We start from the raw sequence: 21372 nt of genomic DNA, 5'->3' as shown, positions 1-21372 counted from the left end.
AAGAGAGAGAGAAAGAGAGGCAGACAGAGAGAGAGACAGACACAGAGAGGCAGACAGAGAGAGAAACAGAGAGAGAGACAGAGAGACAGAGACAGAAAGAGAGACACAGAGAGAGACACAGAAAGAGAGACAGAGTGAGAGAAAAAGAGAGAGAGACAGAGACAGAGAGACAGAGAGAGAGACAGAGTGAGAGAAAGAGAGAGAGAGCAGAAGAAACAAACACAAGGGCAAAGAAGGGTAGGTTGATAATAATTAGTGAAGTCACGGAAAATAAAAAATAATTTGATATTTTCCAGAAAAATTAAGTGACAGATTAAATGTCTGTTTGAACTGATATTAAGGAATATCTCTGTAGATAGGAGAATCTCCTCAGAAGTTATTCTGGAAGTGGAGCGGTGACCATGATAGTCAATCTTACCAAATAGCTAAATCCAGGTCTAACTTGAAAGGATACAAATAAATTTAAGCAAAATTCAAGCTGTAAGAAGTTGTGCTAAATAAATAGAACTGGAATGAGTCACAGAGTCACAGAGTCACAGAGCCACAGAGTCACAGAGTCACAGAGTCATATAATATAAGTGAAACCCATCAGCCCATCGAGTCTACACCGATAAAACTACACTAAATCTCCGCAAACACACTTTCCAGCACTTGACCCATAACCTTCAATGTTCTGACATACGTGCTCATCCATGTATTTATTAAAGGTTCTGAGATTTTGCATCTCCACGACCCCCCCAGGCAGTGCATTGCAGACCCACTATTCACTGAGCGAAAACAAAATTCCTTCAATTCCATCTGAACCTCCTGCACCCCAACTTATAATTATTCCCCCTCATTATTGACCCTTCAAATAAGGGGAACAGCTGCTCCCTATCGACTCCGTCAATATCCCTCATCATCTAATACACTTTCCATCTGTTTCGCTGAGCACAAAGCCATGGTAGCTGGAGATTTCAGTTGGGATGTTGAAGTTCCTGAGCACATTGAGAGTAATGAGGATAAGGCGATGCGTGACACAGTGGTTATCACTGGGACTGCGGCACTGAGGACCCGGGTTCGAATCCCGGCTCTGGGTCACTGTCCGTGTGGTGTTTGCACATTCTTCCCGTGTCTGCGTGGGTTTCACCCCCACAGCGCAAAGATGTGCAGGGTAGGGGGATTGGCCACGCTAAATTGCTCTTTAATTACAAGAAGAAAAGTAATTGGCTACTCTAAATTTATGTTTAAAAAAAAGATTACTGAGGATGAGATCATAGAATTTACAGTGCAGAAGGAGTCCATTTGGCCCAGCGGTTCTACACTGCCCCTTGGATAGTGCACTCTATTCAGCCCATACCTCCACCTTATATCTGTAATCCAGTAACCCCACCTCACCTTTTTGGACACTAAGGGATAATTTAGCATGGCCCATATACCTAACCTGCACATCTTTGGACCGTGGGAGGAAACCGGAGCACCCGGAGGAAACCCACGCAGACACGGGGAGAACGTGCAGACTCCGCACAGACAGTGACCCAAGCCGGGAAGCAAACCCGGGTCCCTGGAGCTGGGAAGCAGCAGTGCTAACCACTGTTTTTTAAGTCCTGGTAGCACAGTGATTAGCACAGTTGCTTCACAGCTCCAGGGACCCGGGTTTGCTTCCTGGCTTGGGTCACTGTCTGTGTGGAGTCTGCACGTTCTCCCCGTGTCTGCGTGGGTTTCCTCCGGGTGCTCCGGTTTCCTCCCACAAGTTCTGCAAAGAAGTGCAAGTTAGGTAATTTGGAAATTCTAAATTCTCCCTCCGTTTACCCGAAGTAACTTCATTGCAGTGTTAATGTAAGCCTACTTGTGACAATAAAGATTATTATTATCGGTAAAAGAGGGAAGTTATAACTTTCTTCTTTTTCACATCCTACACTATTTCCAGCACTGGAACATTTATGGTAATAAGTATTTGAGTTCCCTGTTTTCAGATTCTTTTAGCCATGACCATGTTTCAGATGAAAGGAATCAGAACCATGATGTGGAGATGCCAGCGCGGGACTGGGGTGAGCACAGTAAGAAGTTTCACAACATCAGATTAAAGTACACCAGGTTTATTTGAAATCACAAGCTTTCGGAGCACTGCTCCTTCATCAGGTGAAGTGGAGGCAGGTTCACAATCACAGCGTATATAGGAGAGCCACTATTACAAGATAATTACAGACTAGTGAAGGTGCAGACCGTCCCTCTTCAACATGTCTCACCTTTGAACCCAGTGATCCAAGAGTCTAAAACCCTTCCTCCTACACCAGCCCCTGAGCTAGGCATTCATCCGCCCTATCCTCCTATTCCTATACTCGCTAGCGCATGGCACTGTAAGAAATCCAGAGATTACAATCTTTAAAGGTCCTGCTTTTGAATCTGTTGCCTCGCTCCCTGCATTACAATCCATAGAATTCCTACAGTGCAGAAGGAGGCCATTTGGCCCATTGAGTCTGCACTGACCCTCTGAAGAGCACCCTACCTAGGCCTACTTCCCGCCCAATTCCCATAATCCCATACTTTGATGATGGCCAATTCACAAAGGATAATCGAGGGCCTTGGGTTGTAATGATCTTGATGTACCGTCAATTGGACTTGAGTCGTGAAGAAGTTCCATATATCAGGCTTTAATCAACTAGATGTGTGCCCGGCAGTCGACTTACAGAGAAAGACCGACTGCCGGGTCCTACGGGTACTTATACCCCGCCTCGTAGGCGGGACTACTTGCCTCTCGGCCAATCATTGAGCAGTCACATGACTAGCCTCAACCAATCAGCAGAGAGGCACATGACCGACCTGAGCCAATGGGCAGCGAGTGCTCTGCACCGATGGCAGATAGGTACCGTAAACCTCCTAGTCGTACCACCACATTCACCCCTTGTTGAGAAAGAAGCCGGGAGGGGCAGGAGTAAGAGGAGGGGGGGGGGGCTGTTGGACTGGTGGTATGACTAGAGAGAACGAGGTGTACCGAGGTAAATGGTGGCTGCCCACTGGCTCGCGACGACTGTGCAGATACAATGAACGGCAATGAACTGCACACAAAATAGAAAAAATTGAAACTTGTACATTGGAACTCTGAATGACACGAGGAGTCCGATAAAAGTCCAGTGGAACATCAGATCGACGCGATCAGTCTGTCGGGCGCCCTCAATGTTCTGCTGGACCGTCGCAGCGATGCCGGTGAAGTCGGGCCGCTGGCCGTCCTTGACTCCGGGAGTGGCGGTCGTGATCCTGTGTCGGTACCCCTGGTCGGTGCCGGTGAACCTCTGGTCGGGGGAGGGGGTTCCTGCGCGCTGGGATGCGGGGGCGCCGGGGGGGGGGGGGGGGGGGGTGGGACTAGGGCGGAGGGTGTTGATGTGGGGGGTTGGGGCCGCATGCCGGCGGGTGCCAGGTCTCGAAGGGAGACCGTGTCCTGCCGACTGTCAGGATACTCCGCGTACGCGTACTGCGGGTTAGCGTGGAGTAACTGGACTCGTTCAACCAACGGGTCAGACTTGTGCACCCGCACATGCTTCCGGAGCAAGATGGGCCCGGGTGCGACCAGCCAAGTCGGGAGTGGGGATCCTGAGGATGACTTCCTAGGGAAAACAAGAAGACGTCCATGAGGCGTTTGGTTTGTGGCAGTGCAGAGAGAGACCGAATTGAATGGAGGGCGTCGGGAATGAACTCTTGCCAGTGGGAGACTGGGAGATCTGTGGACCGTAGGGCCAGTAGGACGGTCTTCCAGACTGTGCCATTCTCCCGCTCGACCTGCCCGTAACCCCGAGGGTTATAACTGGTCGTCCTGTTAGAGGCGATGCCCCTGCTGAGCAGGAATTGACGCAGTACGTTGCTCATAAAGGAGGACTTGCTTGGGCAAGTCAAGGAGACACAGCCAGAGTGAGGCACATCCAGAGTGGGAATTGCAACTTGGTAATTTGGTGCAGTGAGGTAATTTGGTGCAGAGTGAGAGAAGGTGCTTTTTCAGAGGTACTTTTTAACCCTGGTAAGTGACTGGTAAGTAGTTTTTCTTTTCATTGTCTACTTTATTTATTTTTATTTAGAAATTGTAGTTGTATAAGTTTACCTAAGGTTTAAGACATGGCAGGAGATCCCAGACCCGTGTCATGCTCCTCATGTGCGATGTGGGAGCTCAAGGACACATCCACTGTCCCTGGCTCTTTCACGTGCAAGAAGTGTGTTCAGTTGCAGCTCTTGTTAGACCGCTTGACGGCTCTGGAGCTTCGGATGGACTCACTTTGGAGCATCCGCGATGCTGAGGAGGTCGTGGATAGCACGTTTAGCGAGTTGGTCGCACCACACGCGAAAGTTACTGAGGGAGATAGCAAATGGGTGACCAAAAGACAGAGCAAGAGTAGGAAGGCAGTGCAGGTGTCCCCTGCGGTCATCTCCCTGCAAAACAGATATACCGCTTTGGATACTGTTGGGGGAGATGGCTCACCAGGGGAAGACAGCAGCAAGGTTCATGGCACCGTGGCTGGCTCTGCTGCACAGCAGGGTAGGAAGAAAAATGGCAGGGCTATAGTGATAGGGGACTCGATCGTAAGGGGAATAGACAGGCGGTTCTGTGGACGCAATCGAGACTCCAGGATGGTATGTTGCCTCCTTGGTGCAAGGGTCAAGGATGTCTCGGAGCGGCTGCAGGACATTCTGGGGGGGGGGGAGGGTGAACAGCCAGCTGTCATGGTGCACATAGGCACCAACGATATAGGTAAAAAAACGGGATGAGGTCCTACAAGCTGAATTCAGCGAGTTAGCAGTTAAACTAAAAAGTAGGACCTCAAAGGTCGTAATCTCAGGATTGTTACCAGTGCCACGAGCTAGTCAGAGTAGGAATGTCAGGATAGATAGGATGAATACGTGGCTCGAGAGATGGTGCAAGAGGGAGGGATTCAAATTCCTGGGGCATTGGGACCGGTTCTGGAGGAGGTGGGACCAGTACAAACCGGACGGTCTGCACCTGGGAAGGACTGGAACCGATGTCCTAGGGGGGTGTTTGCTAGAGTTGTTGGGGAGGGTTTAAACTAATGTGGCAGGGGGATGGGAACCGATGCAGGAAGTTGGAAGGTAGTAAAACAGGGACAGAAGCAAAAGGAAGTAAAGGGGAAAGTGCAAGGCAGAGAAGACATAGTCAAAAATCAAAAAGGGCGACAGTACAAAGTACCGTGACTGAGGGGAGCTCAGTGAATAGGCCCAGTAATACTAAAAGGAATAAAACTGGAGAGGTTAAGATTCAAAACAGAGGTAAAAAAACCAACATAAGTGTACTTTACCTGAATGCTCGTAGTATTCGGAATAATGTAAATGAGTTGGTGGCGCAAATCATCGTGAATGACTATGATTTAGTGGCCATTACTGAAACATGGTTAAAGCATGGTCACGACTGGGAGTTCAATATCCGAGGGTATCAAACTATTCGGAAGGACAGAGTGGATGGTAAGGGAGGTGGTGTAGCTCTGTTATTTAAGGATGACATCCGGGCAATAGTAAGGGATGACATCGGTGCTATGGAAGATAAGGTTGAATCCATTTAGGTGGAAATCAGGAATAGTAAGGCAAAAAAGCCACTGATAAGAGTAGTCTATCAGCCACCAAATAGTAACGTTATGGTGGGGCAGGCAATACACAAAGAAATAACTGATGCATGTAGAAATGGTACAGCAGTTATCATGGGGATTTTAATCTACATGTCGATTGGTTTAACCAGGTCAATCAAGGCAACCTTGAGGAGGAGTTTATGGAATGTATCCACGATAGTTTCCTAGAACAGTATGTAATGGAACCTACAAGGGAACAAGCAGTCCTAGATCTTGTTCTGTGTAATGAGACAGGATTGATTCATGATCTCATAGTTAGGGATCCTCTCGGAAGGAGCGATCACAATATGGTGGAATTTAAAATACAGATGGAGGGTGAGAAGGTAAAATCAAATACTAGTGTTTTGTGTTTAAACAAAGGAGATTACAATGGGATGAGAGAAGAACTAGCTAAGGTAGGCTGGGAGCAAAGACTTTATGGTCGAACAGTTGAGGAAAAGTGGAGAAACTACCAAGCGATTTTTCACAGTGCTCAGCAAAGGTGGATACCAACAAAACGGAAGGACAGTAGAAAGAGGGAAAATCGACCATGGATATCTGAGGAAATAACAGCCTCCCTGGACAGGCACCGGAATGTGGCGACAAGGGTCTTTTCACAGTAACTTCATTGAAGCCTACTCGTGAAAATAAGCGATTTTCATTTAATTTTTTTTCATACACCACGTACAATACCCCCCGCACAATAACCCCCCCATACAATAACCCCCCCGTACAATACCCCCCGTACAATACCCCCCCCGTACAATATCCCCTGTACAATACCCAATACAATACCCCCCGCACAATAACCCCCCCGTACAATAACCCCCCGGTACAATAACCCCCACGTACAATAACCCCCCCGTACAATAACACCCCCGTACAATAAACCCCCCGTACAATAACCCCCGTACCATACCCCCCGTACAATACCCCCCGTACAATAACCCCCCCGTACCATACCCACGTACCATACCCCCGGTGCAATACAACCCGTACAATACCCCCCGTACAATACCCCCCGGACAATACCCCCCGTACAATACCCCCCGTACAATACCCCCGTACAATACCCCCCGTACAATACCCCCCCATACAATACCCTCCCCGTACAATACCCCCCGTACAATACCCCCCGTACAATACCTGTACAATACCCCCCATACCATACCCCACGTACCATACCCCCCGTACAATACCCCCCGTACAATACCCCCGTACAATACCCCCCGTACAATACCCCCCGTACAATACCCCCGTACAATACCCCCCGTACAATACCCCCCGTACAATACCCCCCCGTACAATACCCCCCGTACAATACCCCCCGTGCAATACCCCCCGTACAGTACCCCCATACAATACCCCCCATACAGTACCCCCGTACAATACCCCCGTACAATACCCCCGTACAATACCCCCCGTGCAATACCCCCCGTACAATACCCCCCGTACAATACCCCCCGTACAATACCTGCACAATACCCCCCGTACAATACCCCACGTGCAATACCCCCTGTACAGTACCCCCGTACAATAACCCCCGTACAATACCCCCTGTACAATACCCCCCGTACAATACCTGTACAATACCCCCCGTACAGTACCCCCCCGTACAATACCCCGTACAATACCTGTACAATACCCCCCATACCATACCCCACGTACCATACCCCCCGTACAATACCCCCCGTACAATACCCCTGTACAATACCCCCCGTACAATACCTGTACAATACCCCCCGTACAGTACCCCCCCGTACAATACCCCGTACAATACCTGTACGATGCCCCCCCGTACCATACCCCACGTACCATACCCCACGTACCATACCCCCCGTACAATACCCCCCGTACAATACCCCCCGTACAATACCCCCCGTACAATACCCCCCGTACAATACCCCCCGTACAATACCCTCCGTACAATACCCCCCGTACAATACCCCCCCGTACAATACCCCCCGTACAATACCCCCCCGTACAATACCCCCGTACAATACCCCCCGTACCATACCTGTACAATACCCCCCGTACAATACCCCCCGTACAATACCCCCGTACAATACCCCCCGTACAATACCCCCCGTACAATACCCCCGTACAATACCCCCCGTACAATACCCAAGAACAAAGAACAATACAGCACAGGAACAGGCCCTTCGGCCCTCCAAGCCTGTACCGGTCATGGTACCAACCTTGGGCAAACCCCTCAACACTTCCTTGTGCTGCATCCTTAAAGCTATGCCCCCTGGTGACTGACCCCTCCACCCTGAGAAAGAGTGCCTGCCCATCCACTCTATCCATGCCCCTCATAATCTTGTAGACGTCAATCACGTCACCCCTCAACCTCCGTCGGTCTAATGAAAACACTCCGACTCTAATCAGCCTCTCTGCATAGCTAACACCCTCCAGACCAGGCAACGTCCTGGTGAACCTCCTCTGCACCTCCTCAAAAGCCTCCACATCCTTCTGGTAGTGTGGCGACTAGAATTGTGCGCAATATTCGAAGTGCAGCCGTACCAAGTTTCTATACAACTGTAGCATGACTTGCCAGTTTATATACTCGATGCCCCGTCCAATGAAGGCAAGCATTCCATCTGCTTTCTTGACTACCTTGTCCACTTGTGTTGCCACCTTCAAAGATCTGTGGACCTGCACGCCCAGATCTCTCTGACTTTCTATATTCCTCAGAGTTTTGCCATTTACAGTATATTTCCCCTCTATGTCAGACCTGCCAAAATGCTTTACCTCACATTTGTCCGGATTAAACTCCATTTGCCAGTTCTCTGCCCAAGTCTCCAACCTATCTATGTCCTGCTGTATCCTCTGATAATCCTCAACACTATCTACCACACCACCAACACTGGTGTCATCCGCAAATTTACTAATCAGACCGGCTACATTTTCCTCCAAATCATTTATGTATGCTACAAATAACATAAGCCCCAGCACCGATCCCTGTGGAACACCACTAGTCACAATCTTCCATTCAGAAAAACATCCTTCTACTGCTACCCTTTGCCTTCTGTGACCGAGCCAGTTCTGTATCCATCTTACCACCTCACCTCAGATCCCGTGTGACTTCACCTTTTGTACAAGTCTGCCATGAAGCACCTTGTCAAAGACTTTACTGAAGTTCATGTAAACAACATCCACCGCCCTCCCCTCATCAATCATCTTTTTCACCTCCTCGATCTAGTTAGTGAGGCACAACCTCCCCTTAACAAATCCATGTTGTCTATCACTAATTAGTCAATTCGTTTCCAAATGGGTATAAATTCTGTCCCTGAGAATTCTCTCCAATAACTTACCTACGACCGACGTGAGGTTCACCGGCCCATAGTTGCCTGGATTATCCCTGCTACTTTTCTTAATCAGCGGTACCACATTAGCTATTCTCCAGTCCTCTGGGATCTCACCTGTAGCCAATGAGGATACAAAGATGTCAGTCAAGACCCCAGTAATTTCCTCCCTTGCTTCCATCAGTATTCTGGGATAAATCCCATCCAGCCCAGGAGACTTATTAACCTTAATATATTTTAAAAGAAACAATACCTCCTCCTTTTTGATGTTACAATGATGCAGACTGCCCATACACCCTACCCAAGAATCAACTTCCACAAAGTCCCTTTCTTTGGTGAACACAGATGCAAAGTACTCATTTAATACATCACCCATTTCCTCTGGCTCGACACTAAGATTCCCCCACTGTCTTTTAGTGGTCCAATCCTTTCCCTATCCACTCTCTTTATTTTAACCTATGAATAAAAAGCTTTGGGATTCACCTTAATCCTTCTTGCTAATGACTTTTCATGACCCCTCCTAGCCCTCCTAATTTCCCGTTCAGTACCTTCCTACTTTCTTTATACTCCTCATGGGTTTCGACTGTCCTCACCGTTCTAGACCGGACAAATCTCTCCTTTTTCTTTTTGACGAGGTTCACAATATCCCTCTTTATTCAGTACCTTGGATAAAGTTTAAGGAAGCTCCCTAAACTCCCTTTACTTATCCTTCATTCTCTCAGGAACTTGACTTTCCTGAATCCTAATCAACTGTCGCTTGAAAGACTCCCATCTGTTCGATGTTGATTTACCCTCCATCAGCCGCACCCAATCCAAATTCTTCAATTCCTGTCGAATGTTATCATAATTTGTCTTTACACAGTCTAGCACCTTTGACAATCTTGAGTTCTTTACCCGTCAGCCTGGCCTCAATAAAACTCCAGAGGGATTTGTAGGTATAGTATTATTTATTTTTAACCAACTTGCACGGCTGACTCGCTCCACAGAGATTCAGAACACAGGCGCCTTCTGAAGCTCCAGAACCGAGTGAAATCGGAGACAAAGAAATCTCTGCAAATATCATTCAAATGTCATCAAGTTTCACATACAAGATTCCCATAGGTCATCCTATACACCTCCTGACCTGGCCATATATCCTGATTGGCTCACTTCGCATTCCTCAACCCTGGGCCTCTTGTTACCCAGCATCCTTTTCCCCATCCTCCACGAGGCTCCCCTCCCCCCCGTCCTGGCCATGCTTTCTGAATCCCTTTGTCCTTTCTTTGTGAACTCACTACTATTTTATATCACATTCGTTTGTTCAATTCCTCACCTTAACGCGAGAGTTACCCTTATCCCTGTCCAAAATTAGCTTAAAACTTAGGGAATTGTGGTCACTGTTCCCAAAATGTTCCCCTACTGAAACCTCAACCACCTGTCCAGGCTCAATCCCCAATACAAGGACCAGTACTGCCTTTCCCTAGTCGGACTATCTACATTTTGCATCAAGGAGGCTTCCTGGATACACCTTACAAACTCTGCCCCATCCAAAACCCCAGCACTAAGTGAGTCCCAGTCACTATAGGGGAAATTAAAATTCCCTACCACAACAACCCTGTTACTTTTACATCTATCGAAAATCTGCTCCTCTACCTATCTGCTCCTCTATCTCTCACTGGCAATTTGGGGGCCTGTAATAAACTCCCAACATAGTGATTTCCCCCTGCCTGTTCCTCAGTTCTACCCAGATTGCCCCATTGTATGAGCTCTCCGAGGTGTCCTCCCTCAGTACGGCTAGAATATTCTCCTTAACCAGTAACGCTACTCCCCCACCCCTTTTACACCCCCCTCTATCTCTCCTGAAGCATCTATATAGAACATAGAAACATACAGCACAGAACAGGCCCTTCGGCCCACGATACTGTGCCGAACTTTTGTCCTAGATTAAGAACAAATTAATCTACACCCCATTATTATACCGTAATCCATGTACCTATCCAATAGCCGCTTGAAGGTCCCTAATATTTCCGGCTCAACTACTTCCACAGGCAGTGCATTCCATGCCCCCATTACTCTCTGGGTAAAGAACCTACCTCTGACATCCCCCGACATCTTCCACCACTCACCTTAAATTTATGTCCCTACCACAACAAGTTTGTTCCACCCGGGTGAAAAGTCTCTGACTGTCTACTCTATCTATTCCCCTGATCATCTTATAAACCTCTATCAAGTCACCCCTCATCCTGCTCCGTTCGAATGAGAAAAGGCCTAGCACCCTCAACCTTTCCTCGTAAGACCTACTCTCCATTCCAGGGAACATCCTGGTAAATCTCCTTTGCACCTTATCCAAAGCTTCCACATATCCGCCAACATTCAGCTGCCAATCCTGCCCTTTCTTTAACCACGTTGCTGTGCCACATCGTATTTACAAGAACTAATATGTGCTCTAAGTTCATCTGTCTTACCCACTATACATTTGGAGTTCACGTAAAGACTTCAAACCTACCCCCCATACAATACCCCGTACAATACCCCCCGTACAATACCCCCCCGTACAATACCCCCGTACAATACCCCGTACAATACCCCCGTACAATACCCCGTACAATACCCCCCGTACAATACCCCCCGTACAATACCCCCCCGTACAATACCCCCGTACAATACCCCGTACAATACCCCCCCGTACAATACCCCCCCGTACAATACCCCCCCGTACAATACCCCCGTACAATACCCCGTACAATACCCCCCGTACAATACCCCCCCGTACAATACCCCCCGTACAATACCCCCCCGTACAGTACCCCCGTACAATACCCCCCGTACAATACTCCCCGTACAATACCCCCCATACAATACCCCGTACAATACCGCCCCCGTACAATACCCCCCGTACAATACCCCCCGTACAATACCCCCCGTACAATACCCCCCGTACAATACCCCCCGTACAATACCCCCTGTACAATACCCCCCGTACAATACTCCCCGTACAATACCCCCCATACAATACCCCGTACATTAACCCCCCGTACAATACCCCCTGTACAATATCCCCCCGTACATTAACCCCCCGTACAATACCCCGTACAATACCCCCCCGTACAATACCCCCCGTACAATACCCCCTGTACAATACCCCCCGTACAATACCCCCCGTACAATACCCCCCGTACAATATCCCCCCGTACATTAACCCCCCGTACAATACCCCCCGTACAATACCCCCCTGTACAATACCCCCCGTACAATACCCCCCGTACAATACCCCCCGAACAATACCCCCCGTACATTAACCCCCCCGTACAATACCCCCCGTACAATACCCCCCGTACAATACCCCCCGTACAATACCCCCCGTACAATACCCCCCCGTACAATACCCCCTGTACAATACCCCCCGTACAATACCCCCTGTGCAATACCCCCCGTACAATACCCCCCGTACAATACCCCGTACAATACCCCCCGTACAATAACCCCGTACAATACCCCCCGTACAATACCCCCGTACAATACCCCGTACAATACCCCCTGTACAATACCCCCCGTACAATACCCCCTGTACAATACCCCCCCGTACAATACCCCCCGTACAATACCCCCCGTACAATACCCCCCTGTACAATACCCCCTGTACAATACCCCCCGTACAATACCCCCTGTACAATACCCCCTGTACAATACCCCCCGTACAATACCCCCCTGTACAATACCCCCCGTACAATACCCCCTGTACAATACCCCCCGTACAATACCCCCCGTACAATACCCCCCTGTACAATACCCCCCGTACAATACCCCCTGTACAATACCCCCCGTACAATACCCCCCGTACAATACCCCCCCGTACAATACCCCCCGTACAATACCCCCCGTACAATACCCCCCTGTACAATACCCCGTACAATACCCCCCGTACAATACCCCCTGTACAATACCCCCCGTACAATACCCCCCGTACAATACCCCCACCCTGTCTGCCAACCAGTTCTCTATCCACATCAATACATTACCCTCAATGCCATGAGATTTAATTTTGCTCACTAATCTTTTGTATGGGACCTTTCCACTGGTTAACCCTTGTCCACTCTACTGGTCACATCCTCAAAACTTTGCAGAACATTTGTCAATATGGGGCGGGATTCTCCCCGACCCAGCGGAGCGGGCGGTCCCGGTGCTGAGCAGTGGGGAGAACCACTCCGGCATTGGGCTTTCCCAAAGGGACCGCACCTCTGCACCTTCAGGGGCTAGGCTGGCGCCTGAGTGGGAAGGGGCTTGACGCCATACCAACCGGCGCCGAAGTGCCTCTGCCAGCCAGCGCGAGTTGGCGCATGCGCGGGAGCGCCTGTGTGTGGTGGCGATATCCCAGCGCATGCGAGCGGGGGGGGTTGTTCATTATTGCGTCGGCCAATGCTGAGGACCACAGGGGCCGGCGTGGGAGAATAGAGTGCCCCCACGGCACAGTCCCCCCCGCAGACCGGTGGGCCCTGATCGCGGGCCAGGCCACCGTGTGGGCACCTCCTGGGACCAGATCCATCCGCGCCCCCCCCCACCCCCCGAGGACCCCGGAGGCCACCCGCGCAGCCAGGTTCCCCCGGCAAATCCTGGTGTAATATGCGCCGGCGGGACTGGCCGAAAACCGGCTGCCACTCGGCCCATCGCGGGCCCGAGAATCACCTGCTGCTGCCAGCGGTCAACGACCAGCGCGGCGCGATTCCCTCCCCCGCCAAATCCCCGGTGCCGGAGAATTCGGACGCCGGCAGGGGCGAGATTCACACCGCCTCCCCGGCGATTCCCGAGCCAGCGGGGGGTGGGAGAATCCCGCCCATGATTTCCCTTCAGTGAATCCATGCTGACCTGGACCGATCCTGTCTCCACTTTCTAAATGCTCAGTTATTTCATCTTCAATAATTGACTCCAGCATTTTCCCCACCACCGATGTCAGGCTGACCCGTCTATAATTCCCTGTTTTCTCTCTCATTCCTTTTTTACAGCTGGAGTTACATTCGCTACCGTCCAATCCACTGGGACTCTTCCAGAATCTCAATTACAAATTGTTCTGCAGACGTGTGAGGACTGGAGGACACGTAACAATATTCCATTTCAGGCAGATGGATCCAGTCCCAATGTTTTTAACTCCAGTGTTCCAAATGCATGGTGTGTTTTGATAGAGAATAAGGATGAGGGGTGGATTCTCCAGTCGGCGACAGCGGAATCGTGTTCTGCGATTGGCCGGAGAATCCCCATGTGCACCGAAATCGGTGGCGACTCCGCTTCCCTGATGCTCCGCCCCCTCAAACACAATTCTTCAGCCGCGGGCTTTCCCCTGCATCTACCTGTCTAGTCCTGTTAGAATAAGTCTCCATGAGATCCCCCCTTATTCTTCTAAACTCCAGGAAAACAATCTTAACCGAGTCAATCTCTCCACATTTGACAGTCCCGCCATCCCTGGAATCAGTATTGAGGTGGATAGAAAACTGGTTGGCAGAGAGGAAACAAAGAGTCGGGATTAATGGGTCCTTTGCAAATTGGCAGGCAGTAACCAGTGGGGTACCACAGGGATCGGTGCTGGGACCCCAACTATTCACAATATATATTAATGATTTGGATGAGGGAACAAAATGGAACATCTGAAAGTTTGCAGATGAAGCCAAGTTGGGTCGGAGGGTGAATTGTGACGAGGATGCAGGGATCCTACAGCAAGATCTGGACAGGTTGGGCGAGTGGGCAAACCAATGGCAGATGCAGTATAATTTGGATAAGTGTGAGGTTATTCATTTTGGAAGCAAAAACAGGAGGGCAGATTACTACCTGAATGGTTGTAAATTGGGAGAGGGGAGTGTGCAGTGGGACCTGGGTGTCCTTGTGCACCATTCGCTGAAGGTAAGCATGTAGGTGCAGCAGGCGGTAAAGAAGGCTAATGGTATGTTGGTCTTCATAGCGAGAGGATTCGAGTATAGAAGCAGGGATGTGTTACTACAATTATACAGGGCCTTGGGGAGCCCACACCTGGAGTAGTGTGGGCAGTATTGGTCTCTTCTCTGAGGAAGGATGTTCTTGCTCTCTCGAGTGCAGCGAAGGTTTACCAGACTGATTCCTGGGATGGCAGGACTGTCATATGAGGAGAGATTGACTAGGTTGGGATTGTTCTCGCTGGAGTTCAGAACAATGAGGGGGCATCTCATAGAGACTTATAAAATTCTAACAGGACTAGACAGGGTAGATGCAGGGAAGATGTTCCCACTGATGGGTGTGTCCAGAACCAGGGGTCACAGTCTGAGCATTCAGGGTAAACCATTTCGGACAGAGATAAGGAGACATTTCTTCACCCAAAGAGTGGTGAGCCTGTGGAATTCATTACCACAGGAAGTAGCAGCCCGTAACAGCCTCCCCGAACAGGCGCCGGAATGTGGCGACTAGGGGCTTTTCACAGTAACTTCATTTGAAGCCTACTCATGACAATAAGTGATTTTCATTTCATTTCATTTCATGCTAAAACATTGAAGATATTCAAGGGCAGCTAGATAATGCACTTGGGGAGAATGGGATCAAAGGCTATGGGGATAAATCAGGATTAGGCTATTGAGTTGGATGATCAACCATGATCGTGATGAATGGGGGAGCAGGCTCGAAGGGCCAAAAGGCCTCCTGCTCCGATCTTCTATGTATGTCTGTTCCAGATGGGTGAGACCTTGGGTGTCGGGAACGCGACCTGTTGGGGGCACAGCATCGAGGGCCGGGCCTCACGCAATGACCTGAGACCATGGATATGGTGGGTAGTGTATTCCTCGTGTATGCCGCCATTTCAGGGGGTGGAGCATGGCGAAAGCGGTGCCGCCCCCTATTTCGGCGACATCAGGGATTTTCTGCCACGTCACGTGGCCTGGCTGCTCGCCCCTCACCGGTTAAAAGGATCGGTGCTGGGGCCTCACCGGTTTCCCCACGTGAAACGTAACGGATGAGAATATCCAGCCCAAGTGCTCTAATATAACACGGAAGAAAACTGCACTTGTTATTAAACTGGACATTCTCAGAAGCAGTAGAATGTTCAGCACAGGAGAGACCACCATGGCTATGCAGGATCTTTCAAAGAGCGATTCAATTCTCCCCAGCTTTTCCTTCCTTGTATGGCACCTGTTTCATGAAACGATTCTGTCCAATTCCCCAGTGAAGCTGCGATTTAAGTGCTTACAGCACTTTCCAGATCGTGACAACTTGTTGTATAAAATAAATCTCCACCTATTTGGGCTGAATGCTCTGTTCGAATTCTGGATATTTCTATATGATTCTCTCTTTGGGTCTTTTTTCTCTAATGTGCTTTTGTTTTGACTAAATTAATCTAATCCCCAGTTCACTCACCCCCCCCCCCCCCCACTCCCAACACTCCCCACCACTCCCCCTCCCAAAACTCCCCCACCCCCCCCACCCCCCACCCCCAACACTCCCCACACTCCCCCCCCACCCCCCACCCCCAACACTCCCCACACTCCCCCCCACCCCCCCCACCCCCAACACTCCCCACACTCCCCCCCACCCCCCCCACCCCCACACTCCCCACACGCCCCCCCACCCCCCCACCCCCAACACCTCCCCGACACTCCCCCCCCACCCCCCACCCCCAACACTCCCCACACTCCCCCCCCACCCCCCACTGCTCACCCCCCCACCCCCAACACTCCCCACACTCCCCCCCCACCCCCCACTCCCCACCCCCCCCACCCCCACACTCCCCACACTCCCCCCCCACCCCCCACACTCCCCCATCCATCGCCAATGTCACATTGAAACATAACACAAATTTTGGTTTAATTTGGAAATTCTGAGCAATGAAAATCTGTACAAAGGGAGACAGTGGGTGTAGAAGGACCACAACATCTTCTTCTTGTACCATTGACAGGATGGCACTGTCTGACTCAGTGACACATTCCCATTCTGTAGAGAATGTACAATCCAGAAAGAAGCCATTTGGACCAACTGGCCCATCCATACGAGATTCCTCTCACCCAACTTCACCCATCAGCGTCGCCTCCTATTCCTTCCTCTCTCTGCAGTGTTCGTTTAGCTTCACCTTTAATGAATCTCTACAATTTGTCTCAACTGCCCCTTGTGGGAGTGAATTCCACATTCTCACCTCCCTCTGGGTAAAGGAGCTTTGCCTGAATTTCCTGCTGAATTTATCAGTGTCGATTCATATTGATGGCCACTGGTTCTGTTGTCCCCACACACAAGCCGAAACATCTTGTCAATGTTAAACCAATGAAATATTTGCATAATCTTAACCTGTACAGGTCACCTCACAGTCTTCCGAGTCTAAGACTGTTCAATCTCACTGATAGGTACAACCTCGCAGCTCTGGCACCAACTTTATTCAATGTCTTTATCTAAGTTTTGGCAACATGGAGACCAGTTGTGGTAGTTCTTTAAGTGGTTTAAACCACGGTGCTGGGTGACCACATCCACATGGGTTGTGTAGTGGTATTGAGTGTTTGCTGATACGAAGCTGGGGCTGTTTAGCACACGGCTGAATCGCTGGCTTTGAAAGCAGACCAAGGCAAGCCAGCAGCACGGTTCAATTCCCGTAACAGCCTCCCCGAACAGGCGCCGGAATGTGGTGACTAGGGGCTTTTCACAGTAACTTCATTTGAAGCCGACTCGTGACAATAAGCGATTTTCAATTTTTCAATTCAGAAAGAAATACCTTTCCCAAAACCTTCCAACAAAGTCAGTTCTCTTGAACAGAAAGTCTTATAAAATGAATGTGGCCATGAGATTCATCAAAATTATTCAAAATAATCCCGTCACTTCCTCGTGATAAAAAAATTAATCTTTTCCAGTTATTTGTCATGTTACAGTGAAGTGAGATTACCGTTACCAGACCGACATGCGATTTAGGAGCCATGCATGCCACTCGGCCCCTCGAGCCTGCTATCCCATCCAATAGATCATGGCTGATATGATTGTAACCTCAGCCCCACCTACCCCCAATACCGTTTCACCCCCTTGTTAATCAAGAATCTATCCACCACTGCCTTAAAAATATTCAGAGATTCTGCTTCCACTGCCTTTTGAGGAAGAGAGTTTCAGAAACTCACCCCCCGATAAAAATAATTCTCCTCATCTCTGCCTTAAATATGCCACCCTTTATTTTTACACAATGACTCCAAGTTCCCAATTCTTCGACAGGAGGAAACATTCTCTCCACATCCACTCTGCCAACACCTCTCAGAATCTTATTCATAGAACAGTACAGCACAGTCCAGGCCCTTCGGCCCACGATGTTGTGCTGACCATTTACTCTAAATGAAGATCAACCTAACCTACATCCCTTCAATTTACTGCTGTCCATGTGCCTGCCCAAGAGTCGCTTAAATGTCCCTAATGACTCTGACTCCACCACCTCTGCTGGCAGTGCATTCATTCCACACACCCACCACTCTCTGTGTAAAGAACCGACCTCTGACATCTCCCCAATACCTTCCTCCAATCACATTAATACATTTCCATCCGGTCATGTCTGACTCTGCTAACGTCCAGGGATATAAACCTAACTTGTCCCTCACAAGACAACCTGCCAATTCCAGGTAAAAAGACAGAAAACGCTGGGAAAACTCTGCAGGTCTGGCAGCATCGATAGAGAAACAGAGATAATGTTTGAAGTCTGTCTGACTTCCCCATTACTCAGTCTGATGAACCTTCCCTGAACTGTTTCCAACATATTTACACCTTTCCTTCAATAAGGAACCCGGTACTGAGCACAGTACTCCAGATGCAGTCTCCCCAGTGCCCTGTACATCCTTACCAATGTAATTGAGATTACTGCTACAATTACACTGCCTGCTGCTTCCAGCGTTAACCTGGAGGAGGTTAAAATTTGACAGCTTCAATATGCCGACACTGCTGCATTTTAGAATAACAAAAAGATCAGCATTTATGAAGCACCTTTTAACACTCCAGTGGGAAACACAGCGACACATTTGTACAGCTGCCCCTGGGTCACCGGGCGAGGGACACATTTCCAACCACCCAGAGTCCAGGCTCCTCACCTTCAGTTTCTGCACCATTCTGTTCTCCTCGGGCAGCCGGTTCCAGACTGTCGTTCCTCCCTTGTTGTACTGAACCATCCAGCCCTCCTGATGCTCACACTGCTCCCGGAACACCGTGAAATGGGTATCATCTGGGATCTGCACAACATTCCCACTGGACATCCTGCAGCCACACAGAGGAATCCTCAACTGCAGCAGCTCCAACCCTCACCCAGCACCTCCCCCAACAACTCACAGCAACTCCCCACCCCCAGCCCAACTCCCAACCCTCACCCAGCACCTCCCCCAACAACTCACAGCAACTCCCCACCCCCGGCCGCAGCACCTCCCAACCCTCACCCAGCACCTCCCCCACCCCCAGCCGCAGCACCTCCCAACCCTCACCCAGCAACTCCCCACCCCCAGCCCAACTCCCAACCCTCACCCAGCACCTCCCCCACCCCCAGCCCAACTCCCAACCCTCACCCAGCACCTCCCCCAACAACTCACAGCAACTCCCCACCCCCAGCCCAACTCCCAACCCTCACCCAGCACCTCCCCCACCCCCAGCCGCAGCACCTCCCAACCCTCACCCAGCAACTCCCCCAACAACTCACAGCAACTCCCCACCCCCGGCCGCAGCACCTCCCAACCCTCACCCAGCAACTCCCCACCCCCAGCCCAACTCCCAACCCTCACCCAGCACCTCCCCCAACAACACCCAGCAACTCCCCACCCCCAGCCGCAGCGTCTCCCAACCCTCACCCAGAAACACCCCCAACAACACCCAGCAACCCCCCACCCCCGGCCGCAGCACCTCCCAACCCTCACCCAGCAGCCCCCCACCCCCACCCCCAGCCCAACTCCCAACCCTCACCCAGCACCTCCCCCAACAACTCACAGCAACTCCCCACCCCCAGCCCAACTCCCAACCCTCACCCAGCACCTCCCCCAACAACTCACAGCAACTCCCCACCCCCGGCCGCAGCACCTCCCAACCCTCAACCAGCACCTCCCCCACCCCCAGCCGCAGCACCTCCCAACCCTCACCCAGAAACTCCCCACCCCCAGCCCAACTCCCAACCCTCACCCAGCAACCCCCCACCCCCAGCCGCAGCACCTCCCAACCCTCACCCAGAAACACCCCCAACAACACCCAGCAACCCCCCACCCCCGGCCGCAGCACCTCCCAACCCTCACCCAGCAACTCCCCACCCCCAGCCCAACTCCCAACCCTCACCCAGCACCTCCCACCCCCAGCCGCAGCACCTCCCAACCCTCACCCAGCACCTCCCCAACAACTCACAGCAACTGATGTACCATCAATTGAACGCGATACGAATTGCTGGACAAAAGTATGGCTTTAATCATCTAGATGTTAGCCCTGCGGTCGATTACAGTAAATGGACGACCGCCGGGAGTACTGGGTATTTATACCCCGCCCTGGAGGCGGGGTTAACTCAGCCTCTCGACCAATCGGGGAGCCGTCACATAACTGGTCTCAACTAACCGGTCGAGAGGCACATGACCCACCAGGGCCAATGGTAAGCCTGTGCTATGCTAATCATACCACCACAGCAACTCCCCATCCCCAGCCCCAGCCCAACTCTCACCCAGCACCTCCCACAACAACTCACAGCAACTCCCCACCCCAGCACCTCCCAACCCTCACCCAGTAACCCCCCACCCCCAGCCACAGCACCTCCCAACCCTCACCCAGTAACCCCCCACCCCCAGCCACAGCACCTCCCAACCCTCACCCAGTAACCCCCCACCCCCAGCCACAGCACCTCCCAACCCTCACCCAGTAACCCCCCACCCCCAGCCGCAGCACCTCCCAACCCTCACACAGAAACACCCCCAACAACACCCAGCAACCCCCCACCCCCGGCCGCAGCACCTCCCAACCCTCACCCAGCAACTCCCCACCCCAGCCCAACTCCCAACCCTCACCCAGCACCTCCCACCCCCAGCCGCAGCACCTCCCAGCCCTCACCCAGAAACACCCCCAACAACTCACTGCAACTCCTCCACCCCAAGCCCAACCCCCACTACAGCCCCCAGCAACTCCAGCTCAACTCCCACCCCACCCCTAGCAACTCCCCACCCTACCCCCGCAACTCTCCCAGCAACTCCCCCAGCTACACCCCCCAGCCCTACTCCAGCCCACCCCCAGCGCAGTCCCAGTTACAGCAGAACTGAGATCAACCTCTGTCTGTCTGTCCAGGTAACCACTCAGACCCTCCCTCCCTGCACTCCTCACTCCCTCCAACCCTCCCTCTCTCCACCTGTCCTTCCTGCCCTCCCTCTATCCCTCCTTCCCTTCTTCCCTCCACTCCTCCATCCCTCCACCCCCTTCCCTCCCTCCCTCCACCTCCCTCCACCCCTCCTTCCCTCCACCCCCTTCCCTCCCTCCCTCCACCACCTTCCCTCCCTCCCTCCACCCCTCCTTCCCTCCACCCCTCCTTCCCTCCACTC

The 21372-nt window shown here is 51.3% G+C and overlaps 1 protein-coding gene across 2 annotated transcripts in view; it reads right to left on the bottom strand.

The window, feature by feature from the left end:
* The window catches only part of stard15 (StAR-related lipid transfer (START) domain containing 15), a 151431-nt gene extending 132330 nt beyond the window's left edge, over positions 1 to 19101 (bottom strand). The window contains exons 1-2 of one of the 2 annotated variants that reach the window (XM_038796358.1): positions 18916 to 19043; positions 8897 to 9004 (exon numbers count right to left, since the gene is read on the bottom strand). Coding sequence is in view for 1 of the 2 variants with exons in the window: in XM_038796357.1 (XP_038652285.1) it covers positions 18916 to 19077 (162 nt within the window). In the remaining variant the exon portion in view is untranslated. Of the gene's footprint in view, positions 1 to 8896; positions 9005 to 18915 lie in introns of both variants that reach the window. The other variant, XM_038796357.1, reaches the window with a different exon arrangement.
* Between the last annotated feature and the right edge of the window lie 2271 nt (positions 19102 to 21372).

Source organism: Scyliorhinus canicula, chromosome 4 (assembly GCF_902713615.1).
Source record: "Scyliorhinus canicula chromosome 4, sScyCan1.1, whole genome shotgun sequence".
Classification (NCBI taxonomy): Eukaryota; Metazoa; Chordata; class Chondrichthyes; order Carcharhiniformes; family Scyliorhinidae; genus Scyliorhinus; species Scyliorhinus canicula.
This window is presented reverse-complemented; position numbering and strand designations above follow the sequence as displayed.